At 40.5% G+C, this 27,098-nt stretch overlaps 1 protein-coding gene across 1 annotated transcript in view; it reads right to left on the reverse strand.

The window, feature by feature from the left end:
• Positions 1-209: 209 nt before the first annotated feature.
• Positions 210-27,098, reverse strand: part of nup93 (nucleoporin 93) — a 29,536-nt gene continuing 2,647 nt past the window's right edge. Inside the window, exons 3-22 of the mRNA XM_071505536.1 lie at positions 26,621-26,738; positions 15,030-15,092; positions 13,295-13,423; positions 12,516-12,590; positions 11,286-11,378; positions 11,020-11,159; positions 10,719-10,851; positions 9,507-9,664; positions 9,239-9,404; positions 8,906-8,999; positions 5,256-5,447; positions 5,035-5,161; positions 4,778-4,850; positions 3,793-3,837; positions 2,112-2,228; positions 1,870-1,988; positions 1,659-1,776; positions 1,417-1,500; positions 1,186-1,314; positions 210-604 (exon numbers count right to left, since the gene is read on the reverse strand). Of these exons, the coding sequence (XP_071361637.1) occupies positions 494-604; positions 1,186-1,314; positions 1,417-1,500; positions 1,659-1,776; positions 1,870-1,988; positions 2,112-2,228; positions 3,793-3,837; positions 4,778-4,850; positions 5,035-5,161; positions 5,256-5,447; positions 8,906-8,999; positions 9,239-9,404; positions 9,507-9,664; positions 10,719-10,851; positions 11,020-11,159; positions 11,286-11,378; positions 12,516-12,590; positions 13,295-13,423; positions 15,030-15,092; positions 26,621-26,738 (2,284 nt within the window). The 3' untranslated portion in view covers positions 210-493. The remainder of the gene's footprint in view (positions 605-1,185; positions 1,315-1,416; positions 1,501-1,658; positions 1,777-1,869; positions 1,989-2,111; positions 2,229-3,792; positions 3,838-4,777; positions 4,851-5,034; positions 5,162-5,255; positions 5,448-8,905; positions 9,000-9,238; positions 9,405-9,506; positions 9,665-10,718; positions 10,852-11,019; positions 11,160-11,285; positions 11,379-12,515; positions 12,591-13,294; positions 13,424-15,029; positions 15,093-26,620; positions 26,739-27,098) is intronic.

The following is a 27,098-nucleotide window of genomic DNA, read 5'->3' on the forward strand; positions in this document are numbered from 1 at the left end:
TGAGAAAACAAATCTGAACAGCTGTGGGAAATCATTATAAAACTGAGAACTGATACTGTGTTGATTTTTTAAAAAATGGCTGACCGCTCTGTGTGTGTGCAACAGTTATGGTAATAACTGTTCCCATAAACTGGGAAAATGATACAAATGAATTTTCACAAAGGCTGAATGAAAAAATGGGGTTTTCAAATAAAAAGGCAACTGAAAAGTACACTTATTTTTTTATTCCAAATCATCAAAGATACAAATATGAAACAACAAAATGGGAAAAAGAACAGAACAAAAACAGGAACTGACAAGGGGAATGGGTGATATAAAGATGTATCTGTTCACACACTGATGAATATGGTAACCTATACAAAACAAAATGGCAGACAAATGAGTGTGTTTGAGTATGATTGTGTATCCAAAAGGTTATGAGAAAGGTGTGTGCGTGTCTGTGTGTGTGTGTGTGTGTATGTGCGTGTCTGTGTGTGTATGTCTTGATAATGTCTCAGTTCATGAGTAATTCCATCTGCACCAGTCTTGCGTTGGTGTCCCCGGCCATGTTGTAGGGAATCATACCAGCAAAGGTGATCAGGGCTCTGGCCTGGCTGCGCAGTTGCTGTTTAACGAAGAAAACATTTGAAGCATTAACATATTGCCACTACAAGAACAGACTGCTTCTGTACACCGTATTGTTTTTGACAACAGTGATTGATTGTAAGTATCTATAGCATCTATTTTACATTTAGAAAAAACAGCACTGGGTAAAAATCACAGGACTGTTTACCTTTAATTATCTTACATATAATATGTACATTCATGTTATAAATGTAACAGATACTGAAAATAAAACAATCATTTATGAAGCAAAGTCAGATTTTTAGTGTTTGTTTTATCCTTTGTTATCAGTGTGTATGTCAGTTTGTGAGTAACAAGAAACTGCAATACAACTACAATATGCAATACAAAAATATGTTTATTTTTCCACTTTAAAATGTCCCATGAAGGGGACATGGAGGGATCTCTATAAAATAACATTTTATGTGTTTGTTGAAAAAACATTAGAGGACATAAATCAACTCACAAATATTGAAACCTGCCCCAAAAGTCAAGTTTTGGGTGAACTCTTGTTCATAAAGCACAATTCAATCCTAAAATAACATTAAACGTGCTTAAAATAAACAGAGTCTGGCTTCTCACCATGTCTCTGTCCTCTATGGTCCTCTGTGGTCGTCCTGGTGTGCCTGCTGGTGCCCCCTTCAGGCGTTTGTGCTGGGTGAACAGGATGTTCATGGTGGCCAGCAGCACCTCGGACAGGTTGTGCCGCACCTGGAGACACAGAAGAAATTTACAGAACGAGAATAAAGGACAAATGCTGCATGTCGTGAGAACAGTCTGAACGTCCCTCGAGTGTTCGGAAACTGATCTCACCTCATCACTGAAGTTCCTGAAAGCAGCCACTCTCTCCTCTACACTGTCCTGGCTGAGAGGGAGAAGCTTTAAACGCTCCATCACCTGACGGAGAAACAGAGACGGACAACATCATCAGAGGAGCTGCACGTATTCAACACAGCATCATCACTTGGAGGTGGAATGACTAAATGAACAACGTATACTTAACAGAGGGACTTTGGGACATTTCATCCCATCATTCCTCTCACAGCTGAACTCACGTCATAGGCTCTGTCCACATGACCTGCGTGGTACTCATCAAAGAATGTCATCAGGTCTAAGAGCAGGTAGAAAGTACTATCGACCGATTTCTCTCCTGCTATGCCTTGAGAACGATACCTGCAGTGGAAAAAGAAAATCGTTCAGTTTTATGCCTTTATATGATGCTCTTGACTAGATTTAGACGAGTCCTTGGTGTGTTTGTGTTCTTACCTCTCAGCAATGGCCACTGCAGTGTTTTTTAGCCTCTCCTTGTTGGACTGAGGAGCGCTGACCTGGGCAATGACCGGACTCAACAGTCTGTTCATCAGCTCCAGCACCTTATCTGGGTTCTACACAGACGCAAACAAAAAGAGAAAAGGACAAGACAGAATGAGGGGAAAGTGAAAAGATTCCACAGCAGTTTGTCACAAATACTGTGGGGCGGCATTGTGGATGCTGAAATGTCCGCTCACCTTGGCCAGCTCGTAGAGTCTGACTGCCTCCTCAAACAAGCCCTTGTTCTCTGCCTCTAGAGCCACTTTACTGATGATAGCTCTGGTGTCCCCGGCAAACTTATCTATGACTCCAGGCTAAAGAGAGGAGGAAGATCAGAGTGAGACTGAGAATACTGCTCTACTTCTGATGGTAGAAGCTGAGGATCAGCTGAGAGTAACTGCTACTTGGTTGTTGGTTTGATTTCAGCAAAGAGGAGAAATTATCTCTCATGGAAATTTTAACAGACTAAAATAGGGACCTGTTAGCCTTTAAGTCAGAATTACATGCCTGTGAATTTGTTCATTTTAGAGAAGGTGTTTGAAATAAAGCATGAACTTGATTAGCTGTAAGTGACAGGTTGATTAACCGTTCGGCCGCCGTGTAGTTTGTTTCTGCCGACAAAAGCAATTTAACCACTAAGTATAAATGAAGTAAAAATTTAAAAAATTTAAATATTTGAGGACTAGCCTAAATATAAAGGTCAGGAGGAGAAATAACGGAAGCACAATGTAACACTTATCCAACATAAAGCTCATCATGACCACATCCACTGAGTCAAACTGACTGACTGGTGATGGATTCACTGCAAAGAATTCATAGATTTCTTCTATCAAATAATTTTCCTCTAATTGATCTATTTAGAAGTGCAGCATGGACACTTTTGCAGTTACTAACAACAAACCCACAGCATGTCAAAACTGCAATTCATTAACAAAATCGCTGAAAATATGCACTTTTAAAATCTCATTTTTTCATTTTTAATGTGACACCTTCCTATCTGTGTTTCCACCCCCGCAGCACTTTTTCTAAACACTGATTCTGACCACATTTGATTGCTGGTTTTCTTAGAACCTCCTCAGAACTGCCACATTAATCAGATTACACAACAAGACAGACTAGAAAACTAGGTTGGACTGTTGGACTCCCCAGTAAGGTCTGAATTTCTGAGCTGCATAACCAGTACATCGTTCTTAGGCACAAGCAGAAAGAAAGGTCTCATATATAGTATAGTCCTTGCAAGTAATGCACAAATAAAAAAGGTATGACTTGCCCTCATGATGCTGTCATCTGTAGTTAGGTACATAGCAATCTTTGAGTCATATACTGTAAAATATAATCACCCCAAAAAGCCTATGAATGTAACATAAACCACCACAGCAGTTCTGCAGTTAATGTACTGTAGAGCTCCCCCTCGACTGAAGAGCATTCACAAGACTTTAACAATGTCAAGCCTGTCGTGCGGGTAGGATGAAACATGCAGCGATGTGAATTTGAGGGGGCAAAAAAGGACCCTCAAACATCACATCCTGCAGAGTGCTGCAAACACTCTGAGAAATGTCAAGAAACTTTGGAAGCACAAGCTACAATGAAGCTTTGTGAAGAGCTTTTTGATCCATGACAGTGGAACAGAGCACCGCTAAATGGGGAGCGTCAAAACATGTAGGAGACATGCTGAACAAAAGGAAGATTTCTGACCACGTCTGTCTGACTGAAACTATCAAATAGAGTGAAGACCAAGACTGACAGAGGAGAAATGTGAAGCAAAGAGAAGAGGAGAAAGGTGTGGCTGAAGAGCAGGTGAGGGGTAAAGAAAAGCAACAGACACACAACAACCACAGGAGAGACGAGAGGGGGACATCGAGAGATCAAGGATATTACCTTCCTGCTGCCGTCCTTCTCTAATCTCCCCAACAGCATGTCGAACTGTAAAGGAGACAAAGTCAAAGCCAACATATCAAAAACATGTAAAGTTTACACTGTGACACCAGAGAAATACTGTACTGTATAATACACTCAGACCCCTGTATTATAAAATGCAAACTAAGACAACAGCCCTGAAATAATATCCCCAGTCATGAAGTTTATCATAGTCTGTTACTTTTGACATTGTGTCAAAATGAGGTTTAGATTCAACTGTGGTCATTTTGGAGAATCATGTTTGTTGTGACGTTTTACTGTACAGCATAAAACTTAAAGCTCTTTCCAAACCCTCATTTTGTCCACTTATATTTACGCAGATAAAGAACGAAACGTCCTCATCAACCTGTGTTTAACAATGGTCTAAGCCCGGTGAGTGCAGAAATGGTGCAAAAAGTATTGAAACATTTATTACTGGTAGGTGTATCAATTTCTGCCACCTTTCTACACCCCTTTAAATGTTAAAAATAACGGGATCGTTTCAAAATAGGTATTTTTACTCTATTAGTTTAAACCAACTAAAAACTGCTGCAGTAGATATAAATGGAATAAATTGGTTGTGGTTTTACATAAAGTCTCAGTCTCTATCTAGTTTTGTTTTAAGCCACAAATGTTGTTTCATCAGATGACACCTCTTATTAATTTATGTAATCTACATCCTGATGTTGGCCAAAATGACTATGTGACTGCTCACAAGAACAGAAATGAAATAACTGTACATGCCTGATGTATTGGACAAATCAAGGAGCACAATAGAGCGATTAAACGGGGATGCTCTGACCTTCGTAAAAGAAATAAGGCTCTATAATAGCTCTCTGCTGGGGTATAACTGTCATCCAGTGTGCCATTGGTCTTAATTCTAGCTGTGTTAACTGTGCTCAAAGGGATTAAAAGACCGCATAAGCATTTTCTCCAGGAGGCCTGGGTGTGAACGTGGGTCACTCACCTCTCGACTCTCAATAACAAGTTCACTGACGCAACGCATGAACATGTTTTCTCCCTGGCTGTCCTTCTCATTGCTGCAGGAAGACACATAGAATATGAATTACAAACAGAGTTTAATACAAGCAATAGTTGAATCTGGGCGATAACGTTTATCACATTATTGCCTCTCTCTTCACCAACTATCTGTATAGTATGGGGTGAAAAAAAGAAAATCACCAAGCAGGATGAGCCTGTGAGAGCGAGTGTAGGATTATTTACCGTAAGAAGTAGAAGTACTGCAGGGCTTCCCGTGGATCAGTGGACTCAAACTTGCGAGTGTAAAGCATGAGCAGACGGATAAAGTTAAGGCGGCGCACCATGGGAGGGTCTCCGGGCTCCTGACTCACTACACATAGAAGAGGTGCACACAAATTTTCTTAACCAAAATGTCTGCCTCAAGCTTCTGCATTACCATACAATTTGAAGGCGATTACACTCACACAGCTGAGCACTTTGGCCAGATGACTTCAGCAGCAGCCGTAGCTCGTACAGGACCAAGGCAATGTGCACGGCGTGACTCCGCAGTCTCTCGACGCGAAACAAGAAAGCCACCGCCGCCTCAAACTGAGCTGTCAGGAACAACACCTGGAAATACAGGAAGGGCTGCTGGCTCGCAGAGAAATGGGACTCTCCTGTTGGACAAAAGATGAGAAAGGAAAAAATTTAGTGGGGAAAACTGTCAATAACATTTTATTTCTGTATTACTTAAACATGCACGTGATTTCAGGAGGGAAGGGATCACACCTCTAATACCAAATGAGTTTCTGTATGTTTCACTTTTGAGAAGCATTTGAGACACTGATGTCCTCTCTCGCTCATCTTTGGCTTCCAAGAGCAAACATGTATATTTTTCTTTTGAATAATTGTGAAATAGTAAAGTCGTTCTACCACTTTGAATAAAAATTAATAAGGCACTCTCATGTTGCAATTTTCATCCATGTCTGTCCCGCCTCATAAAATATATATAGTGTAGACTTTAAAAGAAATGCTATAAAAGGTATTAAGTGTATTTTTTGATTTGTGATGGAGGAATATATAAATAAATTGATTTGACTTGGCTTTGTTGAGCTCGTTGTTCTTGCTCTATACAATCACTACAGTTTCAGGGCTGGCACCCAAGATTAGCGTCACCAATTCAGTATTCAACCCAATGTTAAGTATGTTATGACATTAAATATCACCTGTTACATTCTGCTCTTGGCCAAAAACGTGTTTTGCAAGGTCACAGTGACCTTGAGCTTTGACCACCAAATTCTCATCAGTTCATCCTGGAGTCCAAGTGAACATTTGCGGCAGATGTAATGAAATCCCCTCGAGGTGTTCTTGATATAGCGCGTTCACCAGAAAGGGAAGGACGTGAGGTCACAGTGACCTTGACCTCTTGTAATGTCATTATTGATTTAATGCCATTTAATGACGCTAGTTTCCCTCTGGGTCAGGACATACCCTGTCGAATTTAGACAGTTTCTATGGCAACTTACATTTAAGAATTATTTAGAAAACATTTTGTCTAGTGCAGGTACTTAGTCATCAAGTTTACTTTTTAATTATAATTCTTAATCCTCTTGCAGGCTGAAACTTTGGGTGGCAGAACAGGGTGGACCATGTCAGCCATTTTATAGCCTTATCTCAGACTTACAGCACTTTAGTTCAAAAAACGAGAGCGTATGAGAGAAGAAGAGAGAGAGAGAGAGAGAACTGAAGAGAGGGAAAAAGGACGAAGGAGGAGAGATAAGAGTGTGGGTGTGAGGGGGTGTTGCAGCAAAGGGCACAAACTAGAAATGAAAAAGAACAAATGCTCATGAGAAGTGACAACATGCGAAAGGGGACAAAAATCAGTGGGAGCAAGGAAGGAAAACGGTGGTGCAGGTGTGATGAAAAAGAGGGATAAAGAATAAGAGGAGAAGACCAGGATGCAGCGAACGAGATACAGAGAGAAAGGGAACAGACGAGGCTGGGGAGCGTTGGCTGTATGTAAGAGAAATAAAAGAGAGGTTTTGGGCTTTACATCCTGCTGTGAAGCAAGATGGAGGACAGCAGAGGGACACTGTGCCAGACAACTGAGGGAGCTGCGCAGCAGGGAGGAAACAGAATGAGGCTTCAGGCTGTATTTCCCACTGAGCAAAGGCAATGGGAGAGGGAAAATGGGAGAGGGTGAGGGCAACAGGGAGAGAGAGAGAGAGGAGAGGAGTGCAGTCTTATCTGAACGGAGCAGGATTGGCCTGTGGAGAGGACAGCACCCAGGGGAGAAAACTATGCTTTCTGAATCTGTGGGAGAGAAGGCCTAATGCCCTTATGCTCTCCTTTGTATGTGTTGGGGGGGTATGTGGTGATTTAAGTGAGTAGTTTTATTTTGAAATGAAGTGAGGTGAAGAGTCAGAGTCTGACAGCTCAGGCTTCACTTAAGTTTTCTGTCATTTAAATCAGGTGGGAGCCTTTTTTTTTTTTTTTTTTTTAAGTTATTTATGTTTTCGAAACAATGTGACAGGCTTTCTCATTCACGTAGTGATCGCCCACGTATGCAGAAGTAAAAACTTAAACTGCATTTGAGCCTCTCTCTCTCTCTCTCTCTCTCTGTTGCCCTCACCCTCTCCCATTTTCCCTCTTCCTTTGCCTTTACTCATTGGGAAATATTTCAGAAATTTCAACTGTCATACAAGTATTTCCGTCACTTTTCTTGTGTGCAGCACCATGACTGACTTCAAGGAGGGACTATTCAAGAATGTCCCATCTTGTAATATTCATAGTGTTCACAGTGAACTCTCCGAGAGAGAGAGATCAGAAAGGCAGCGAGCTGCAGCCAGGAGGAGGCAAGGTCAGATGATACATTGTACGTCCAAGTTTGTTTCAAACAAACTGGACTCTCATCATTTAGATTTTTATCCACCCTCAGTCTCACATGAGTTTCACCTATAGCTGTTTCCTTGCTTTTGTTTCCCTTACTTTACTGAAGGTATTTCATAAGGGCTACAGAGAGACAGAGTGGGAGGCAGCAGGTGACTGGCAGTCGTAGCACCCAGCTGAATCATAAGTAGAAAAGAACTGTGTTGCTATTTCTACATTTGACAGTTTAAAATCAATCACAAACAAATTTCAGCTCAGTTTTCCAAACTCATGAACTTTTGTTCTTGCTTACTATGACGAGGTGCTCTGAATTTGCTACAGCTCTGGCTAGCTTGTTGTCCATAGCAACAGCTGCTGAGGCTCATGGGTTATGTAGTATTTAGGGCTGTTCTTCATACCAAACCGAAGAAAGAAATGATTTTTCAAAACAAAGCTGAAATTTTCATAGTTGTTTGCTTAAGTGCTGTTAAATTAGCCAGGAGACTCCTGTGGATCCCTGTTGAGGAAATGTCTCATATGAGAATTTACAGTAGGTAAGTTTTCTACCAGACGGTCCCAATTTTCTCTTCCACTTTCATGTTCTAAAGAGATAAGGAGAACAAACACTGAGACAGCAGGTTTTTAAAATGGTAATGTTGAGAATGTTTGAAGCTGGGGATATAGAAAAAAAATGAAGTAAATAAAACAAATGTCAGAAAAGAGGATGCAAATGTACTGATATGATCAAGTATATAATAAGCAAATCAGATTATGAACCACAATGTGGCTGATCCACATGAAATACAGTTTTTCTATAACTGTCAATATAAGATTAAGGGTTACAGCTAATGGTCATTCAGTGATGGCAGGCACAGCATTCCCTGTCCTCTTGTTACCTTAACATTGTAATGATTCCAATGATTCTACATAGTGAGGTGTAGAGATTTTAAACCTGGGACAAGAGAGCCCTGGTATCTGATCTGTACTCTGTATTGGCAGATATCCTGACCTGAGGTAGCAAAATCAGTATCAGGAGAGAAAAAGCTCAGTGCATTCTTAAGTTATAATTTGTGAAAAACTTGAAAGGATGTACATTTACTTGCTCTGTACTTGCACTGCTAAAAGCTTTTTTGGATCATTTAAAGAAAAAGGTAGTAAAAAAGAGTGGAGGTAAAGCGATGTGATTGTTTAATAACTGTCAAACCAGTGAAGTTGTTAAAGTAAACAGACACAAAAGAAAAAGACTGAGACGGGAGTAGTTCCATACCGTAGTCCTCCAGCAGCTGTTTCTGTAGCTGTGGCAGGGTCAGTCTGTCCTGAGGAGAGCTGCTGCCGTCATCATCAAAACACACCTGATTCAACTGCAGGGACAAAACACGTAAAAACATTGGAAAGAAACAACAACTCAAAGAAGGACTGCTTTAATTAAAAAAAACAAAACAGTAGATGACCTACACAAGTCTAGGGATTACCAACTGTGATGCTTTGGAGCTACCTATGATTTTAATGCTTTAAAAAAAACTGCTCTGGCCAATATGCTAATACCTGAACCTCACAAAACAAGGCAAAAAGAAAAACTGTGAAAAGCAGTTTACTGCACCTTAAGCCAGAGGTAGTCTTCGGTCTTGTCTGCCACCTCTCCGTGGTTATCACTGATGTCACATTTTCCGATCAGGCAGTAGACAGCTCTCTTGTAGGGGTCAGCGCTGTTCCTCAGCACTCTGCGGTAGTGAAGACGAAGCTTGTTCTCTGAAGCTGGGGAAAGGCTGAAGTGAAGAGACAAAACAGACGTCAGGAGGAGGAAGAGATTTAAATACAGTTTGAACTTAAAATGAATAAAACTTCAAAACTATAATAACTGTTTTCACCGTCTGTCAGGGCTGTTCATGTACTCCTGGAACCAGGTCTTGAAGTCTCCTAGCTGATGCTGCACTCTGTTCACCACCTGCATGGCTGCGTTCAGGTCTCCACAGCGCAGACAGTAGTAGATCACAGCCCACACTGGGTGGCCCTCTATCTCCCCATCCTGTTACATACACAGCCATTTAATTCAGTGGTGGGAATATTCCACTGACTCATTCTTAGTTTCTGAGGATAAATGTCAAATAAACATTCTGTCTCCTCATTCTGTACTTTTGGTTGCAAACAGGCCATGACCAGGATTATTATGCCAGTTACACAACTAGTCCAGTAATTGGCCTCTACAGGGATTCAGCAGTAACATGCAAGCAGCTATGGACAAAGAGAAGCCTCTGGGTCTGCTTCAGGCACACTTGCACTTGCACTGAGCCAAGAATGTAGTTAAAATGTTGTCGTATACAGGCATTTTAGCTACATCCTTGGCTCTGTACAAGTGTGTGTGAATTAAGCCTAGATGCTTCCCCTTGTCTACAGCTGACCAGTATAACTTCTAGAGCACTTTGCATTCACCTGCAGTTTACTACTTCATAATGACGTGATCATCTGGTAATTCGCATTGTTGAATTTGAAAACACAAGCAGCTATGCTTTGGTAAACCATGTGACCCTGTGGTCAAAACACTGCCACTGCTAAGTGACTTTTCTCCAGTGACCGTCAGTTAATCATTGGGACAGAGAATAAATGTGTCCATACAATAAGAATGTATCAAGGGTGTGTGTGCTGAGATGCCACGGTCACGCTGGAAACCACACCACACAGCCAAGACAGTCTGCTGCTGATTTAACAAACATCTCATCTGTTACAGAGCCATTGTTCAATCAGAGGAGGCACTATGATGGAAATGGCTGACTTATTGTTGTTTTTGTAGATGAATGCAGAAGAAAATGTTTAATCTTGGTTATATTTCTGTCCTGTTCGTGGACTGAACTTTTCTGATAAATTAATCAAGTCAAGATCACATGTATCAGTGAGCTGGGGCATGATTGTAGATTAGGATCTTGATAATTAGCAGCCTCTGGTATGTTCTCAGTCTCACTGTTAGTGGGTTACAACTGGCAGGTTTACCAAAGAACTTGACAGCTAGCAAACTTTTGGTGTATTTCAGCTTACCCATAAGCATTCAAATGTGTGTGTGTGTGTGTGTTGTTTGTGTGTGTTACCTGCATGCCTGGCAGGGGTCCTGGTAGTTTAATGTTGAGGAAACTGCGGACTAGTTGGTATGTTCCTGGCACCCCTCCTAATTGGGCCTGATGGAGGTTCCCAAATACTGTAACCATGGTGTAGTTTTTGTAACTGTGAGAAAGAACACACACACACACACACATATATAGAGTTCATCACCATGGTGCAGTGCAGCTTCATTTCAGACTACTTTATATCCAGCACTAATTTGGATCCACTAAAAGAGAAGGCTGACCACTGGACTTCAGGCTTGAGGAAAACAAAAACAAGCATGGTTACCTGTTCTCAAGGAAGCTGAGCGCCTGATGTACAAAGGCCATTTGCATTTCAAGTGAAGTGCGACTCTTGAGCGTGTCTTTAGCTGGAACCAGCAACACATCCGTCATCTGCTTCACCATCAGCCACATGTCTGATACGTTCTGAAATGAGGAAAGACGACACATGGAGTAAAACTATCCAATATTCTCTGCAGGAGCAAAACTGTTACATCTGAAAACAACAGTTAATTCCATGTTAATAGCAGATGTGACAGTCAATGTTCTCACCTTGTCATCCAGGCTTTCTGCTACAGACGCACATAAATCTCCCAGATTAGGCTGAATGTGACCGTTCACTATCTTCTCATTGAAAATGTAGATCTGTAGGAGGCATTGATGGTGATAAAAGAAGAGAAAGACAAAAAAATTAAAAAGGTCAGAGTTGATTACTGTAGCTCCCAAAGGTTTCAGGGTTAGTATGAACATTTAAAAGAAAATTTTAAAACCTGCCTAAAACCCCATCCTCACCTTCAAAAGTAAAAGCAAAATGCTACGACCATCGGGTGAAATGGTTCACAACAAAGAACAAGAAGAAAAGAATCAAAATGTTTAAGAGGTCATCAAAGAGGATGACAAAAACCAGACAAATGACTCCGCACGCAATGTGTCGACACATGGTCAGAGGAAAAGCCACATTTAAAGTACTGCGTCACGTAGCAGATCAGAGACAAAGAGAGAGAGCAAAAAGAGAAGGTCAGACAGGATGAGGAGGAGGGAGGGATGGTGGAGACACACAGAGCCAAAGTGAGTGAGAGAGTCCCACTGTAACACCCAATCAATCAATATGTTTGATCTGTCACTTCCTGGCTTGCTGTGACCTCATTGTAACTAAACAATCAAACAGGGCATCACAAACAGTACGACAGAATTTACTCGTGTTAAATTCCCTTTAACTTAAATTCAAGAGGTGGATTTTCTTTAGATCTAAGCAGCAACAGTTATGTTGGTATGAAAAACCTTCAGAGGTGAACAGGAAACCGTCACGACCAGATATATCATCTCTTTTACTATATTAACTGAGGCCATGTTTTCCCTTAATTTCCACATTTTGTCACAGATGATTATTTTTAACAAAATAATAAAAAAATTCTGATGTTTATAACAGATCCTGACTGATACATCAGTGCACAGTATTAATATTAGCTGGATATGGATATTATTAGCTTATTACAGATATATTAGTATTAGCATACATGCAGGCTGAAGTTACAAGGAATAGCAGTACAGAAATGCAGATATGTCTGTGGCCATTACATAGTTTGTCCACCAGAGAGCACTGACATAAGTTTATTGTTTCAATTTCCCACTCAGTGCATAAAACTTTAAAATCTTTATTTTACATTTTCATGTAAAACAAATGTATAAATATATTTCTGACTCCCCAGTGATGGTGAAATTTCCTGTCCCTTCCTTGGACTTTCAATGAACATCAAAATGATTAGACTGAAGGTGACTCACCTGTCGTCCGTAGGCCACCTCCACGCTGTCCAACGCACTCCTTCCTGGAGCTGTCACTTCACTCACAAAGCTGGGCTATCATAGACAGACGCCACAGATGACTTAATACACCAGGAACTAGCCAATTAAATACATTTAGGAACATCAGTGACACTGTCAGTTGTGTCTAATGTGACAATATCTATTAACATCCAATAGAAATTAGTAAATCATTTTCTTTTTTCATGCTGAATATTCTGCATTTTGAAAATCTTTCCAGCCCAGACGGACCAACAACCTGTCCACAGTGTTTCCTTGTCTATTGCCCAATGCATGCTGGCATATGTTCCCACAGGATGATACACATAGCGGAAGCCTTTTACTTAACTCAGGGAGAACATTTCTTCCGCTCTTTTCATTATTAAACAGCAACAGTGGTGGACCTTCCATTTTCTTTTAGAAAACATATTCATTTTTTATGGCAGATCTTGTTAACCAGAGGCGGGGTTGTGCATGGCTGGGTCCAGGAGGCAGTAATTTCTACAACCTCAAATTAGCCAACTTATTGATGAAGTATCCTCTCAACAACAGAAGCTATGTTGCCTTGAGCAATGAGTTTAGCCTCCAAAAATCCCTGTGGCAAGTATTCTACAAAATCTAAATTAGCTCTTGTCCTGAGGTGTCTAGCAGACTGAGTCAATTTATCTTTCTTGGTAAAGACATTCTTTTCTTTAGTTGTCTCCCCTTGTTGCTGTGGATGTTCTTCATCCTAAAGCAGATCTGCATCATGTGTCCTGTACCTCCACATCTTGACTGAAGTCCAGTGCGTCCTCTCCTGCGCCGAGTAGTGTGTGCAGAACTCTCTGCTTCACCTGCTCCCACTGGACCAGCATGGACTCACGATGGTACTCCTCGGCCAGCAGGAACGTCTGAAACACATGAAGGTGGGAGGCAGGTACCCAGTCGTAATCAATACATTACAGCACATGAGTTAGGGTATTCTTACATTTTGTGTTTGCAAATCACAGCAGACTGGAAATGACACTTTCAGTGCTGCAATCATTGTGAGGCAGCAGGTCTGACTCTGAAGACAGACTTGTAAGCTTTGTAAATGAGAGAACAAGACACTTTAGCGGTGTGTTGCTGTAGATAAACTCTTGTACGTTATGCATAACATAATACCTTGCCTTACATGATAGATGAATTTATGCACCTCAAACATCTTCAAATGTTTTGGGATGTGCCTGTATTTCCTGGTGATGTTAACTTGCTGAGTATAAATGCTACCAAGTTAAACATTTAATCGTGTTCCCTACACACACGCAGTGGGTGTACTGACATCAGCCGACTGGCAAAGTAGATTGTAGCAATTGATGTTAATTGGGCCTACCTATGACACGCACGCACACACACCAGATTTAGCAGCAGACCTCAGTCAAGATTGCACTTTTCCACCAGGACACACTGCAGCCTATTTTAACTCTCCACAGAGACTCAACGTGAGGTAATGGGAATGTGAGATAATTGAATCTCCAGCTCAGGGAGACACAAATCTAGACTAAAGCCACCATTTACTGGGTTAACTTGGTCACTGCCTGGATGTCATAGCTTTAAATGTTTGAGATAAAAAGGTAGAATAGGTCAAAATATAATGAACACTTTAAAAAAAAAAAGAATTATTAAGTAGTATTTTTATTACATTTATAGTTCGTTTTTTGTGAGCACAAATGTTTATTTTTCAACAGGAAAATGCCCTGGTCAGTACATACATGTCATGGTCACATATTTTATGTTACTTAATAATAAAAAAAAAAAGAAGAGAGGCTGATATATTATTATCAGCTTTGGCTAATATATCAACAGTGGCATCTGCCTTAAACATCTAGTGACAGTGATAAAAAGGCTTTAAACTCAAATGAGATCATATATGTTAAATGGTTGTTGTGAGACTTGACAACTTGGACAAAATTTGTCATTTCTCGTCGTGTAAACGCTACAGCAGTCAGACAGAAATCTGCAAGAACATTTAACATCCACTTTATTTTAAATCTTCAGTGCATTTGGTTTTTCCAGTCATGCACACAAGTCCTTTTCCCTCTCTCAGGGAGCGGAGAGAGATAATGGGAACAGCAGCTAATTAAACACAGGGCCTATTAGCTCTGCACATCAGGGAAGCCATTTCAAAACTATTCCCTAAAGGTTCACACCAGAAGGACTTTGAGATCACAGCACGCAGAAATTACTACAAATTTGGTTTTTAAGTGTTCCTATATTGTGATGTGCTAATGATCATGTGCACTACAATGCTAATCTGAATGTGAGTCACACAACACTGTATGTGACTAGGGTCTAATTACTGTATCTTCTCCTATAGGATTTAAACAATATCACTAGTAAAGAATGAAAAATAATGGGAATAATACTAAAATGTGGGCTTTGCAGGCCTGTATGAATCTGAACAGCTTTCCTACACTGCAGGATTTAGATTCTGTAAACCATCTGTATCTATTTTTCGTCATGAGACAAAATACTGACCCTGCGGCGAGATTCCTCAATGGCTGACAGGAGGGCGTTGTCCCTCTCGTTCTTCAAGAAGCCCTGTGGATGAGGTGGAGGCAGACAGACAGACAGGGAGACGGTGAGAGAGAGAGAGAGAGAGAGAGAGAGAGGGGACGATACACAGAAACAAAGAAAGAGGGAGAAGAGACAGGAACAGAGAGAGAAAGCAGGAGATATTAGTTCAACTGGTGAGGACAAAATGAAACAGCGATAAACTGCAGCAAGTGCTAGGGGGACAGATTTAGCAGGTGCACCATCATTTGCTCTACGGGAGACAAAAGCAACGTCTCAATTTTCCATCCTATTTTTTTTGCCCTTCTCAAACGTGTACAGTCCCATGCACTGTCAGGATTAGTCAAACATATGGTTGCCATTTTTATTCAGTTGTATAGGCAGGGCAGAGAAGTGTCGATGCTTTTCACACACCATTTTGCTATGAGACAGCAGTCATCATAGCCTCCATTTTGATGTCAACTCAAGATGGCTGCCGCTGCATACATACACCCCGCTGTTCTGGCCCTGTTGTATGAACAGGGTAATTATTCATATTTTGTGCGACTCATAATAGAACTACTTATCTTATACACAAGATCTGAGCTGTCAAGTGAGCAAGTGGTGCTTATGTAACAGCTGGAGTATACAGGAGAGAACATGATCGAATTGCCTCTCCTCTACATTCAGAAAAATCAACATTGAATCCTTTCATATACCTATATCTTTATATATCTGTTACTATACTTGTTATAATCATCAGTTTCTGTCTAACTGGGAAAAAAAAGAGCATCAAGGTTGTTTAACTGCACGGAGGAAAAAGCCAAACAACATCTTATTCAGTTAATATTATACACCTCAGTCGTATGGCCCTGCCTAGACTGATTAGGTCAAACATAAAAATATGTTTTAATGCTTTGAGGGAAAAAAGTGTCAATAAAACTGATTGATTATCTTGCATCGGGAGCGAGATTCACATTCAGTAACATCACCAATGCAACTGCATTGTCCCACATGTCAGAATGACAAGATCAATACATTTCACTGAAAATGTTATACAGTGAAATTCACTGACTAAATAATTATTTTCATTATCCATCAATCTAATCTTTTTTTCAATTTATCATTCAGTCAAAATGTCAAAAATAATGACAAGTACTCATCACAATATATAAGACCCAGCTGATGTCTTAAAACAGCTTATTTTACCTTAATAACGATCAAAAGATTTTAAGTATTCAATTTACAAAATTAATGGAGAAAACATCATTTATCAAAATTGCAGCTTTCATTTCGTGCCACTGACTAATTAATAATGATAATAACAAAATACTAATAATTTGTATAGAATTAATTATTCATAATTAATTTATCAAAAAACTGTTTTAGCACAATTAGCCAGCCTACATACAGTGTGAATGGGAGCACTTACGTGGCTGCAGAAAATATACAAAAAGGAAAACAAATTAATTAGTTCAATTAAAGAAACCAATTAATTAAATTTGGTTTTTCATTTGGCCCATTTGGCTCATTCTTTTCTTTACTTATTACAAGGACATTTCACTGCCTAAGATGCTTTTGCTTGGTTTATGACATTTAGAACTAGATTTAATTCTATTGTTGACTTACAGCGCAAGAACAAACGACTAGGAACTGCTGTGTGAAAATTTGCATTTCTATGATGTTAAGTAGTGCCACTCCTTACAATGCAAGAAAGATGTGCTTCTGCTTGTGACATAACAGCCTCTTAAGTTGGTGGAAAGTTGTTCCCTTTGTCAGATAATGGCATATTAATTTATTGGTGACATTTCTGGCACCATATGTCTTTCCCTCTTGAGCATGTAGGATCCTTTTAGCTTGTAGAACCTCGAGAGTCGCCTCGAGGTTATTCTGCTCTACAGGGATGTGGGTGCTCTTGGATGTGGGTGCTCCCTCCTCCTTGTATCTCTCCTCTCCTTTCTCATCACCTCTCGCTTGCACCTCCATTCCCCCACCTGATTGTGCTCTGCCTACTTCAGTCCCATTTCCACCCCTTCCTTTCTTTCCAAGCTCTCAGCCTTCACCTCTGTCTGTCATTGCATTCCTCTCCTCCTCCTTCACTTTCATCCCTTTATCCTGAAAAATCAGGGCAAATGTGGAAGGAGAAAGGCCAATATCAGAATACAATAGGGTGACTGATAATTACTGCATTGAAAACTAAACCTTATGAAAGTGGAAAATTATGAGGACAATGTATGATCTGGCTGGGTCAATTAATCTGGCCGTCATGAATTATGCTATCAATATTCAATTAAAAGCTACTCTTAAACTGGATCAACAACTGAAACTGATACTAATACTAATGAAATAATGAAAAGTTTTTACATGTGCTGTCCTAAATACCCCAGTGCTTTCCTGGGGAAAAACATCCAAACATTATCATATAGTTTTGCAGGTCAGGACATGTTAAGTCCAACCTCCCTCACTGCTGCAGTAGCAGGACTGATGACCAGGGCTGAGCAGAATGTTAATCGTTATGTGTAGCTTGTAAAGTAAATTTGGAGTGACGCCTATTGTGTTTAGTTTCACTTGATTGCTCACCTGAAGAGACAAATGAACCAGCTACAGCTCGTCAAACTGTGTCTTTTTAATACTGCACTTTAATAAAAGGTGGATCCGGGGCTCGCACAGATCCAACCAGGTAATCCTCTATCTATCTATAGCAATAGGTTTAATCTTGTCTATGATGACATCTACAAAACCACAGAAGAAGAGGTGCTATCACCTGAAAAGAGAGGTGCTCAAAGTAGCAGTTGTGGGGATGTGTCAACCAAGCTTGGTATTCTACTGCGTAAAAATAGGACACTGATGCTCTCTGTTGCAGCATGGTTACTGCAGGTGTGTGGATTTACATGGAAAATAACTGGTGGCTCTTTTTTCATGTCGCACTGCACTTGTGTCCATTTCGAACAACGGCAACGGCAGTTTGTTTCGCATTATATGTTTGTCTTCACGCTCCTTCACAGGAAGAAAACCGTGTCTTGCTCAGTCGTAGCAGACAGCGGATCTCTAGATGTAAGCGGGTTAGTGATAATAGTAGTAATAGTAGTAGTTTCTAGGTAATCTGCTGATAACCCGACAGACAAAAGTGTTTCAGTTGCATAGTGTAACATTAACTGGAACAGTCTAACTGTCTTGGTGAAATGCTTAACTGTATTAAGTCTATTTGAACCTATTAAGGAGGAAAATAAGTTGCGTCGTCCAACCTGCCTTTTTACCCCTCTGGTCCATCCCTCATACCCTGACACCCCTCCCACACCCGTCTCTCTCGCTCTCTCTCTCTCTCTTCCCAGGAGAGGCTGACAATGGGTTTATATTTAACCACTCTAACCAGAGAAGAACTCAGGTCAATGCTCACTGGAGAGCTGCACTGGAAAAAGGGACAAAATAGAATAGAATAGAATAAAATAGAATAGAATAGTTGTAACAAGGACTTATGGTGGTTTATATCTACTATAGTACAAGAGGAGACATACTGGTGATGACTCTGTTATTCCAGTAAATTGGAGGACGGAAAATGAGACAGACATCTTTTCCAGAAACAGACAGGGGGGGCATGATCTTCCCAAACGGCTCTAAAGCAATGGCGGCACATTGGGCAACAGAGGATGACTCTGCTCGGCTGTTGGCTCAGCATTTTTGTTTTAACTGGGGTACAGGAGGCAACAATTTTTCATCGCTGACATTTTGGCGCCTGTTGCCAGCCACACTTGCACTGCCAGTGACTTTGCCTATACAACATTTTTTGTGCCAAATGTAAACCGACAACTTAGCCAACAGCAGTGGCCAAAATTCCCATTTTTCTGAGACAGATGCTCTTCACTCATCATGTCTATCTGCCTTGAAATGTTAAGTGTTGGGATAATATTACTGCTCATAAAAATGAACAAAAGTTTTTTTAAACGAATACTAAAATTTGGATCTTGCCCCCCCCTCTCTCCAGGGATCATGTTTCAGTGGAGAAGCTAACCAGTTTTACTAAGTCCTGAGAAGATTTTAAAGCTTTATCACAGACAGGCATGAAATCATTGTTGCCAAGTTCACAACTGTAGTGTAATTTTGATTAGCACTAAATATGTGCAAGACTTTCAGTCCGAAATGAACTGTACCTAAAATTTTTCCCGAGACTAAAGTGACACTTCAATCCCTCCTTGATAATAATAACCTAAAATAGAGGAAAGGTGTCATTTTAGACATTTTAGCAGACAACTAATGCCTGCTCATCACTTTCAATGATCAATTCAGTACTGGGCAATGGGTGTATCTAAAGATGTACATTTTCTGTTGCCCCACCCCTGTATTATGTATCCTCAGAGATCTGCAACCCACTGTGAACACCCACAGCCTGCTGGCCAGACAGCCCAGAAGCTTCGACAGGAACAGGAACACAGCCACAAAAAAATAATTTAATAAATGTTCAAAAATCAGGAAATACAATTACCAGATATTGAAGTGGGAAGGACGATAAAACCGAGGAATAATCTGCCATCAATTTAAAAATGCAGTTGATAGGAGTTTCAATCTTTGTCTCAGGTATTTCAAATTATCAGTGGACGCCTGACTGCGTCTCTAAAAATATACACTATTGTAGGCCAAAGAACATGCGTGACCATTTTTTTTGCTGTAACATAAGTACTCCTTTAAATTTATGAATTTGGTGAATGTGAGCATGTGTGTTTCTAAATACCCACACGCATGTGCTCATTCTCTGTGCCAACACACACAGGCCCTCCTTCTGGGAGTCTGGTTTTTTCACTCATTCAATATGGCTTTATGCTTATCACACACACTACAGTATGTTACAGAGACACAGGGTCACGAGGAATCTAAAGGCTACATGGGGACAGAGACGAAGAGCAGTTAAAGAGGACATGAATGTAGGAAACCTTGTTTTCTGTGCCAGTCATCATGAAAGTGAGAGTAGGAGGCTTTCTGTCCTCATTTGCCATGACACAATGAGCTGTCCACTGCCCTAGTGAGAGTGAGAGTGAGTGAGTGTGTGCGTGTGTGTGTGTGTGTGTGTGTGTGTGTGTGTGTGTGTGTGTGTGTGTGTGTGTGTGTGTGTGTGTGTGTGTGTGTGTCAGAGAGAAACCCCACCCTTTACTCCTTCGCTTCCTGTGTAGCAAAAATATACACATAAAATACTACGGCATATTTTCACACATATGCGCATAGGTATATTTGACACTGTGACGATTGTAATCGTTTACAATCGATTTATACAGTCGTCATCATTATCATCATCACCATCATCATCATCGCCATACACAATGTAGCATAACCAGAGAAGAGGTTGAGAAGGACAGACAGGTGACAGAAAAGTCTGACAGACAAAGCACATGCCTGTCTGTCTGTGAGTGTATGTGTGTGCGTGTTCATGTGTATAGGCAATACTCACTCATGCTGAGCACCGGCCAGTCTGGCAGACAGACAGACAGACGAGAAGGATGAGACAAGAAAGTAAAAAAAAAATAGTTTTTCATTTCTTTGTCTGCCCAGGTATCTGGGCTTTGACAGCCCAGGACACCTGCATCGCCCCTCTGCCTGTCCATCCCTCTGTGTCGCTGTGCCAGGGGAGTAGCAGTGGCCGCCATGCTGGGGCGTGTTCCCTGTGCCTTGTCGAGCCGGCATGGCGGTCCGCTTGCAGCCTTTCCCCGTTCAAAAGCAGGCCAGTGACTCTTGTGCGTGAGCAGGAGAACCAAGTGGAAGTGCCACATCAAGGCTCACTGGAGGTGGTTTTATTGTCGGAGGGCTGTACCAACTGAGTGCTTAGACACAGGGGGGATCCATGAGAAGGAACTATGGATTCATATAGAATATCAGTTCCAACCATCAGCTGACACCCCCCCCCCAACCCTCATCCTCCACCCTCTCTCTCTCTCTCTCTCTCCATCTCTCTCTCTCTCTCTCCTTCACTTCATCCCAGCATCTCTGATGGCCCTCCGCCTCCTCCCTCCCTCAGTCCCACTCATTTTCTTCCTTTTTTATCCATCTATGCATCCTTCCTTTCTTCCCTCCCCCAGCTCAATGCAATTATAGTAATGGATTTTCTCCCCCTCGGTTGATGGCTTCCGACATCCTGTCTTGAAATGAGGCTAATCATGCTCTTAAGGGTCATGTTTAGTTAATGAAGGGTTTGGGAGGCACATGTGGGTGGGGGGTGGGATGGGTGGGGGTGGGGGGGCATTCCTATGTGCTGGTTGACTATCACAGCACACACAAAGCAGGCGTGTTAATACACACTTGTAGTCTTGAGCACACAGCATACACTCATTCACACACGCCATAAAGCTGCATTCATATGTGCAGCACAGACAAGGATGACAATGCATGCCCCACGTGCAGGCTAATCTACGCTACACACGCACGCGCGCACGCACGCACGCACGCGCGCACGCACACACACACACACACACACACACACACACACACACACACACACACACACACACACACACACACACACACACACACACACACACACACACACACACACACACACACACACGCTCATTCATAAGCACATGGAGATACACTGTATATGCCAGCGATCGATCGGGGCTGACACAGATACAGACATGCAAACACACCACAACACACATATATCTTGTGAAGCAATGTCAGTACTGTTCGTCTATCTCAGCAGATGCTCTGGGCTTAGCCAACTGCATCCGCTGAACGCATGCCATCACTGCTGAGGGATATGTGTGTGTATGTGCAGGGTTGGGGGAGGGCAACAGAAGAGAAAAGGGGGAGAGAGAGAGAGAAAGGATGTAAATGGGAGAAAGAGGAAAAATCTGACAGAAAAGAAGGTAATGTGGAAGAGAGAGGGAGAGTGAGTAGAGACAGCAGTGAAAGCGAGGTGAGGAAAAGCACAGAGAGAGAGAGAGAGCGAGCCCTGGCAGAGAAAGATGGAACAGTGAAAAGTGAGACGAGGACACAGAGATGAAAAAAAATTGCAGCCAGTCGCCATTTTTCTACCAGTATCGCTCTCCGCCTTCCACTTCTACAGTTTCATTTTTTCTGTCCATTTTTTCCATGTGATCTACTTTCTCTTTGTTTCAGATTCTCTGTTTCTCTTTGTCATCCTCCTTTGCCTTTGTATGCATGACACTAGAACAGATAAGCACCGCTCGTCATGGAGCAAACACAGTGTTTCCTCCATGACAGTTACAAACACACAGAACATAAAGCACTGATGCCATACTGAAAGACAATAAAACAAGGATTCATTGTAAAATCATCTAAAATGTGGTGATGGCTGGTGGTACAGACAGATGTGTTGCGTAAGAAGAGGTGTCGTGAATTGGCTGTCCATTTAATTTTGTTATTAGTTCCTGAAGTTGTGACAAGAAGACGCCTCCAAACTGTCTGGCATTAGACACTGTGGAGCCAATCAATAACTGAAAAATCTTCTTCCAATACATATTAATAACATTATTTTCCATTTTCTTTCTTTTTTGAATGATTGAAACGAAAGTAAAAATTCCTACAGTCCAAGCTGATGTCATTGGATCACTGAGTTAAGTAGAGTGCAATGACAAGAACGAGCATCAAATTCTTGCATTTAAGAAGTTGAATAAATGTTAAATGTTTGGCAATTTTACCTGATAAATGACTTAAATGATGAACCAGGTTGATAAATCATTATTCTGTCAATTGATAACACATCATGTATCCATTTGTGTATTTACAAAAAAAAGTTGTTGTTTTTTTTTTTATATAATTCATGTCCATCCCTTTAGATTGTGTGAAAATATGACTTAGTAATGACCCAAATGTTGATTAGTACCACATAAGTGTGCACCACGAGTCATGAAGTCTTATATACTGCCTAGCCACAAGAGTGATAACGATGAAATGTACAATATTATTTCTGCAGTGTTTGGGCTATAAAATGATTTACATTTTCTGAAGGACTTTCTGGAAGAACTTAAATAAATCTTAAACTTAAAACGATCTTAAATATCTGACAATAGGGTCAGAAATAAATGTCTTGTAGAGAAATGGGAAAAAAAACGAATTAAAAAAAAAAGAAGCAAAAACCATCTTAATAAATGTGTAGTGTGTATATGTGGATGAAAACTGTGGTCTATGAAGCCCTAAATCTTGGGCTGTGTGTCTTATATTGGCCTCCATAGTAAGATCCAGACTAATCTGCCTTCAACCATACATTCAGACACTTCACTCACACACCAGTGCCCTCAGAACTATGTGTGTGTGTGTTTGTGTGTGTTCCACACAGGAGGTGCAGAGGAATTTATCAGCTCACTGATGTGCAAATACACACACACACACACACACACACACACACACATTTATACACATGCATATTCACAAACATTGACAGCATGATTGCAGCTACTTTGTGTCACCTCCTTCCACAGTTTCTCACAGATACAGGTGCTGCTACACAATGAAGTTCAAATACTCAAAAAATAAGATCCTATGCATGGTAGGATTGCAACATCTGATACGCAGGGTCAGTATTGGTCCCGATACTGACGTAATTAGGCAGATTTGGGTAACCCTCCCTCTCTCTTGCTTTTATTATTTTGCCATGCAAATCTGATATCAGTTTATTGGTAGATAATATTTAAATATATTCTGTGTATTTTAGAGATATTTTGAAAAGGAAAAAGGATGAGGTTCGTGTTTATTAACTTTTCAGCAGTGTATTTCACAAACTAATTAGCAACAGTGGTGAAGACACCACTTAAATTTGCACCACCGACTGCCAAGCTGTGATGTGGACTCATTTTCTACACAAATTGCAGAGACAAACTATGTGATGACACCATGTTTAAAATTACCCTGAACATTACTTTCTGCATATTATTCTGTTTAAAAAACAAAAAAAAGTAACAAAGCAAAACAAAAAACGATATGATAATACTGACATATGTTATGTGATGGTGCCAATAACAGCCGATAAAATCAACCAATTGGTCGGGCTCTAATTTTTCAAGTATCTGATACAGGCCTGTTTTACAGGCCAGAAGCCCAAATATCTGACACCAGGATCTTTACTGCTGCCTCTTTGAAATGTAAGGATGTCATTCAAGAAGTTTTTGTCTAGTTGTTTATTTTTTTCTGGTTACCTTCCAGCTGCCGTGTATCAGTATGATACAGTGCGTGGGCATTTTCTTTGATATTCAATATTTAACTAATAGACCAGTGCCTTTTTACAGTTTAATGAGTCTTAGAAAGCAGGGAATGTTTGTTTAGTCTACTGGAACACAGCTTGCTTTTACTGAGAGTGATGCTGCTGTCTTTTGTCCTACTCCTAGTATGTCAATCCTGTATTGTGCTGCTGTCTCGTAATATCTCAGTACCACTTGACCTCTTCTCCTCTCAGTGTACTTTGTGATGTAAAGTGACTGAGACTCTGCCAGCACAATGATGAATGCCTATCTGTAGGAGAGGAAAAAGTGGGCTGTGATGCAGTGCAACATTGTTGAGAACTTGGCTCAGGTTTCTTTCAGTGGTCTTACTTTCAAACACAATTTCACACCACAAGCTTTCCCTGTTGTTCGGGTATTTCAGACTGAACGGGCAGAGATGTAGATGAGGTGGTAAAACACCTTTAGTATAATGGAGTCCATTTCAAAGGAAGTATCGATATACTCTAATTTAGCCTAGGTTCAAAATACTGTTAGGACAAAAGGCTCATTATAGCACTGCGGATTTGATGGAGATGTTGGAGTCTTTGTTGAAGCCCATTATGCATTTAGACTCTGACCCAATGATCGCGTGAGTAGTTGTCATTGTGTTTATGGTAGTGTTGTTTTTTTCTATTTCTCTCAAATTGTCTTTTATCGTTGATAAAACAGTGTCATTTGTTTTATCAATACTTAACATATACTATTACTGAACATATGGGCTTTAAGATGATTGCCAATACAGTGCTACCATCTGTGCTGACTTTTCTCTTGTTTTCACCACCTTCCTGGAATCTGGTCGATCAAATGGAGCTGTGGTTTGTAACGCTGAAGAAGATATTGCACATTTCTACTGAAATGAAACTGTAATGCACTGTCTCCTTATAAACCAATAAGGGCAATAAAAGCAAGTGCAGAGAGGGAGGGAGAGTGCGTGTCTGTGTGTGTGTAAGTGCTCTTCCAGTCAGTCAATCAGTCAGTCAGTAGCATACATCCAGTTGACCAAGAGGAATGAAAACAGATGAGTAAATGTAAAAGAAGGAAAGAGAGAAAGAGAAATAAGTGGATGAGTGGAAAAAATAAACTGTGTGACACGGAGTTAAACTGGAACCTACAATATTCAACACAAAGAAACACTGGCTGGTCCCATATGTGCTTCAGCTGATCATATTTGCAACTTACACTAGAATCATGTTTTTACTATGAAATTATGCTACACGATTCATCTTCAAAATATATAAGCAAAAAAACTATACAGTATATAAACAAATTGTGTATTCTTATTTCAATACACATAAGATTTCACCTAAATAAGGTTATAGGAAAAGATTTAGTGGCACAGAGGAAACTTCTTTATGCAACTGCTACTTTTCTGTCATTACGGGTTTAGGACCTCCTGTAGTTGGATTTTGTGTAGAATCTTTTTCAAAATCCACTGATCTTAATCAATCCTGCTTCAGTTTCCTGGTATGTTAACTGAAGTAAAGAAACCAAAAGTTGTTGAAAGCAAATGCTGCCTTTTTTCCAGATTTAAGGCCAACACACATTGGCTGTATGACTGTTTCTCCTACATTATCTCCACCAAGTGCCCATCAATCTCGGTCCATAATCAGGTAATATTTCTACAGGAAGCAAACTCACTGGTTTTTCATCCTCTGTAATTAAGTCACGATAATTAAGTGTCCGTTAATGCAAATGTCACACTTCCTCCTCTCCCTGCTACACAATTCAAGCTTTCCAAAGCCAACCATTTCAATTCAGAACCAGTTCTCAATACACAACTCTTCTTCCTCCTTGTACCTGACAAAACATGACCAAGAAAAAAACACTTTGTGTACTACAAATGCTCAATATTTTACTGCACACTTCTCATGTTTCTGTATGTACAATATGTATATTAGACTAATACATTCCTGTGATAACCTGTGTTAATGTGTTGATTACAATATATGTATTGTTACACCCCTACTAGATGATCAATAAAGATTTCTATATTTGCTGCAACTCTACAGATACAGTACAGTGTGGTTTTGATGTGCAAATCACCACATCTTTAACAACTACAATGACCTTTCTCCACTATCAACAACAACAAACACGCTGCAGCATTTTCCTCATTGGGAATGTTTTACTCCGCGAAGGGTCTCCTAGTAACATTCAGTAACATTTCATTTTATCCTCCAGACCTAAACTCAGACACTTTGTTACCACTTCCTCAGCTATAGCTAATTAACATCAATACTACTAATAATACTTGGTTGTTATCTGGTTAATGTGCTCTCCGCAGGCCAGCATTTGAATTATGTATGCTCAGCCAAAGATGGCTGAGAAAGCTTGCAAAGCTTGCAGCTAGCTGGCCTGTTATGTTATTCATACCTGTATGTCAGTGTCTTTGACTGGCTCCAGGGGCTCAAAAGTGGTGGCAGCACTTAGACTTTCCAGCCTCTGAGAAATGTGGAAGATGTCTAAGCCTCTGGAACCGAGGAGGATTGACCTGAGAGTGAGATAAAGAGGTGGTGAGAATGAATTAATGTGACTGAAGGACTTAAATGAAACCAGACTTTTAAAGAACTGTAGTTATGCTTGACATCCACTCGAGGGCACACAAGGCTTTGCAACCATTGCAGCACTATAAAGATCACATTATGCCAGCTCCATAAGAATTACTCTGGGTTTATGTTCAGACACTTATGAGGAAAACAAAACAAATTATAAAATAATAGTATTTATAGAATCTTTAATGGCTGAAAAATGACTCAATACAACCATTATAGAAATTTCTTAAAATAACAAGCCCATACCCAATAATAACATGCAGATGTGAGAGGATCACTGACAATTACTTTAGTAAATG

The sequence above is a fragment of the Trachinotus anak genome, unplaced genomic scaffold, assembly GCF_046630095.1.
Source record: "Trachinotus anak isolate AG129_WGS33_773 ecotype Australia unplaced genomic scaffold, CSIRO_AGI_Tana_v1 ptg000002l, whole genome shotgun sequence".
In the NCBI taxonomy this organism is placed as follows: Eukaryota; Metazoa; Chordata; class Actinopteri; order Carangiformes; family Carangidae; genus Trachinotus; species Trachinotus anak.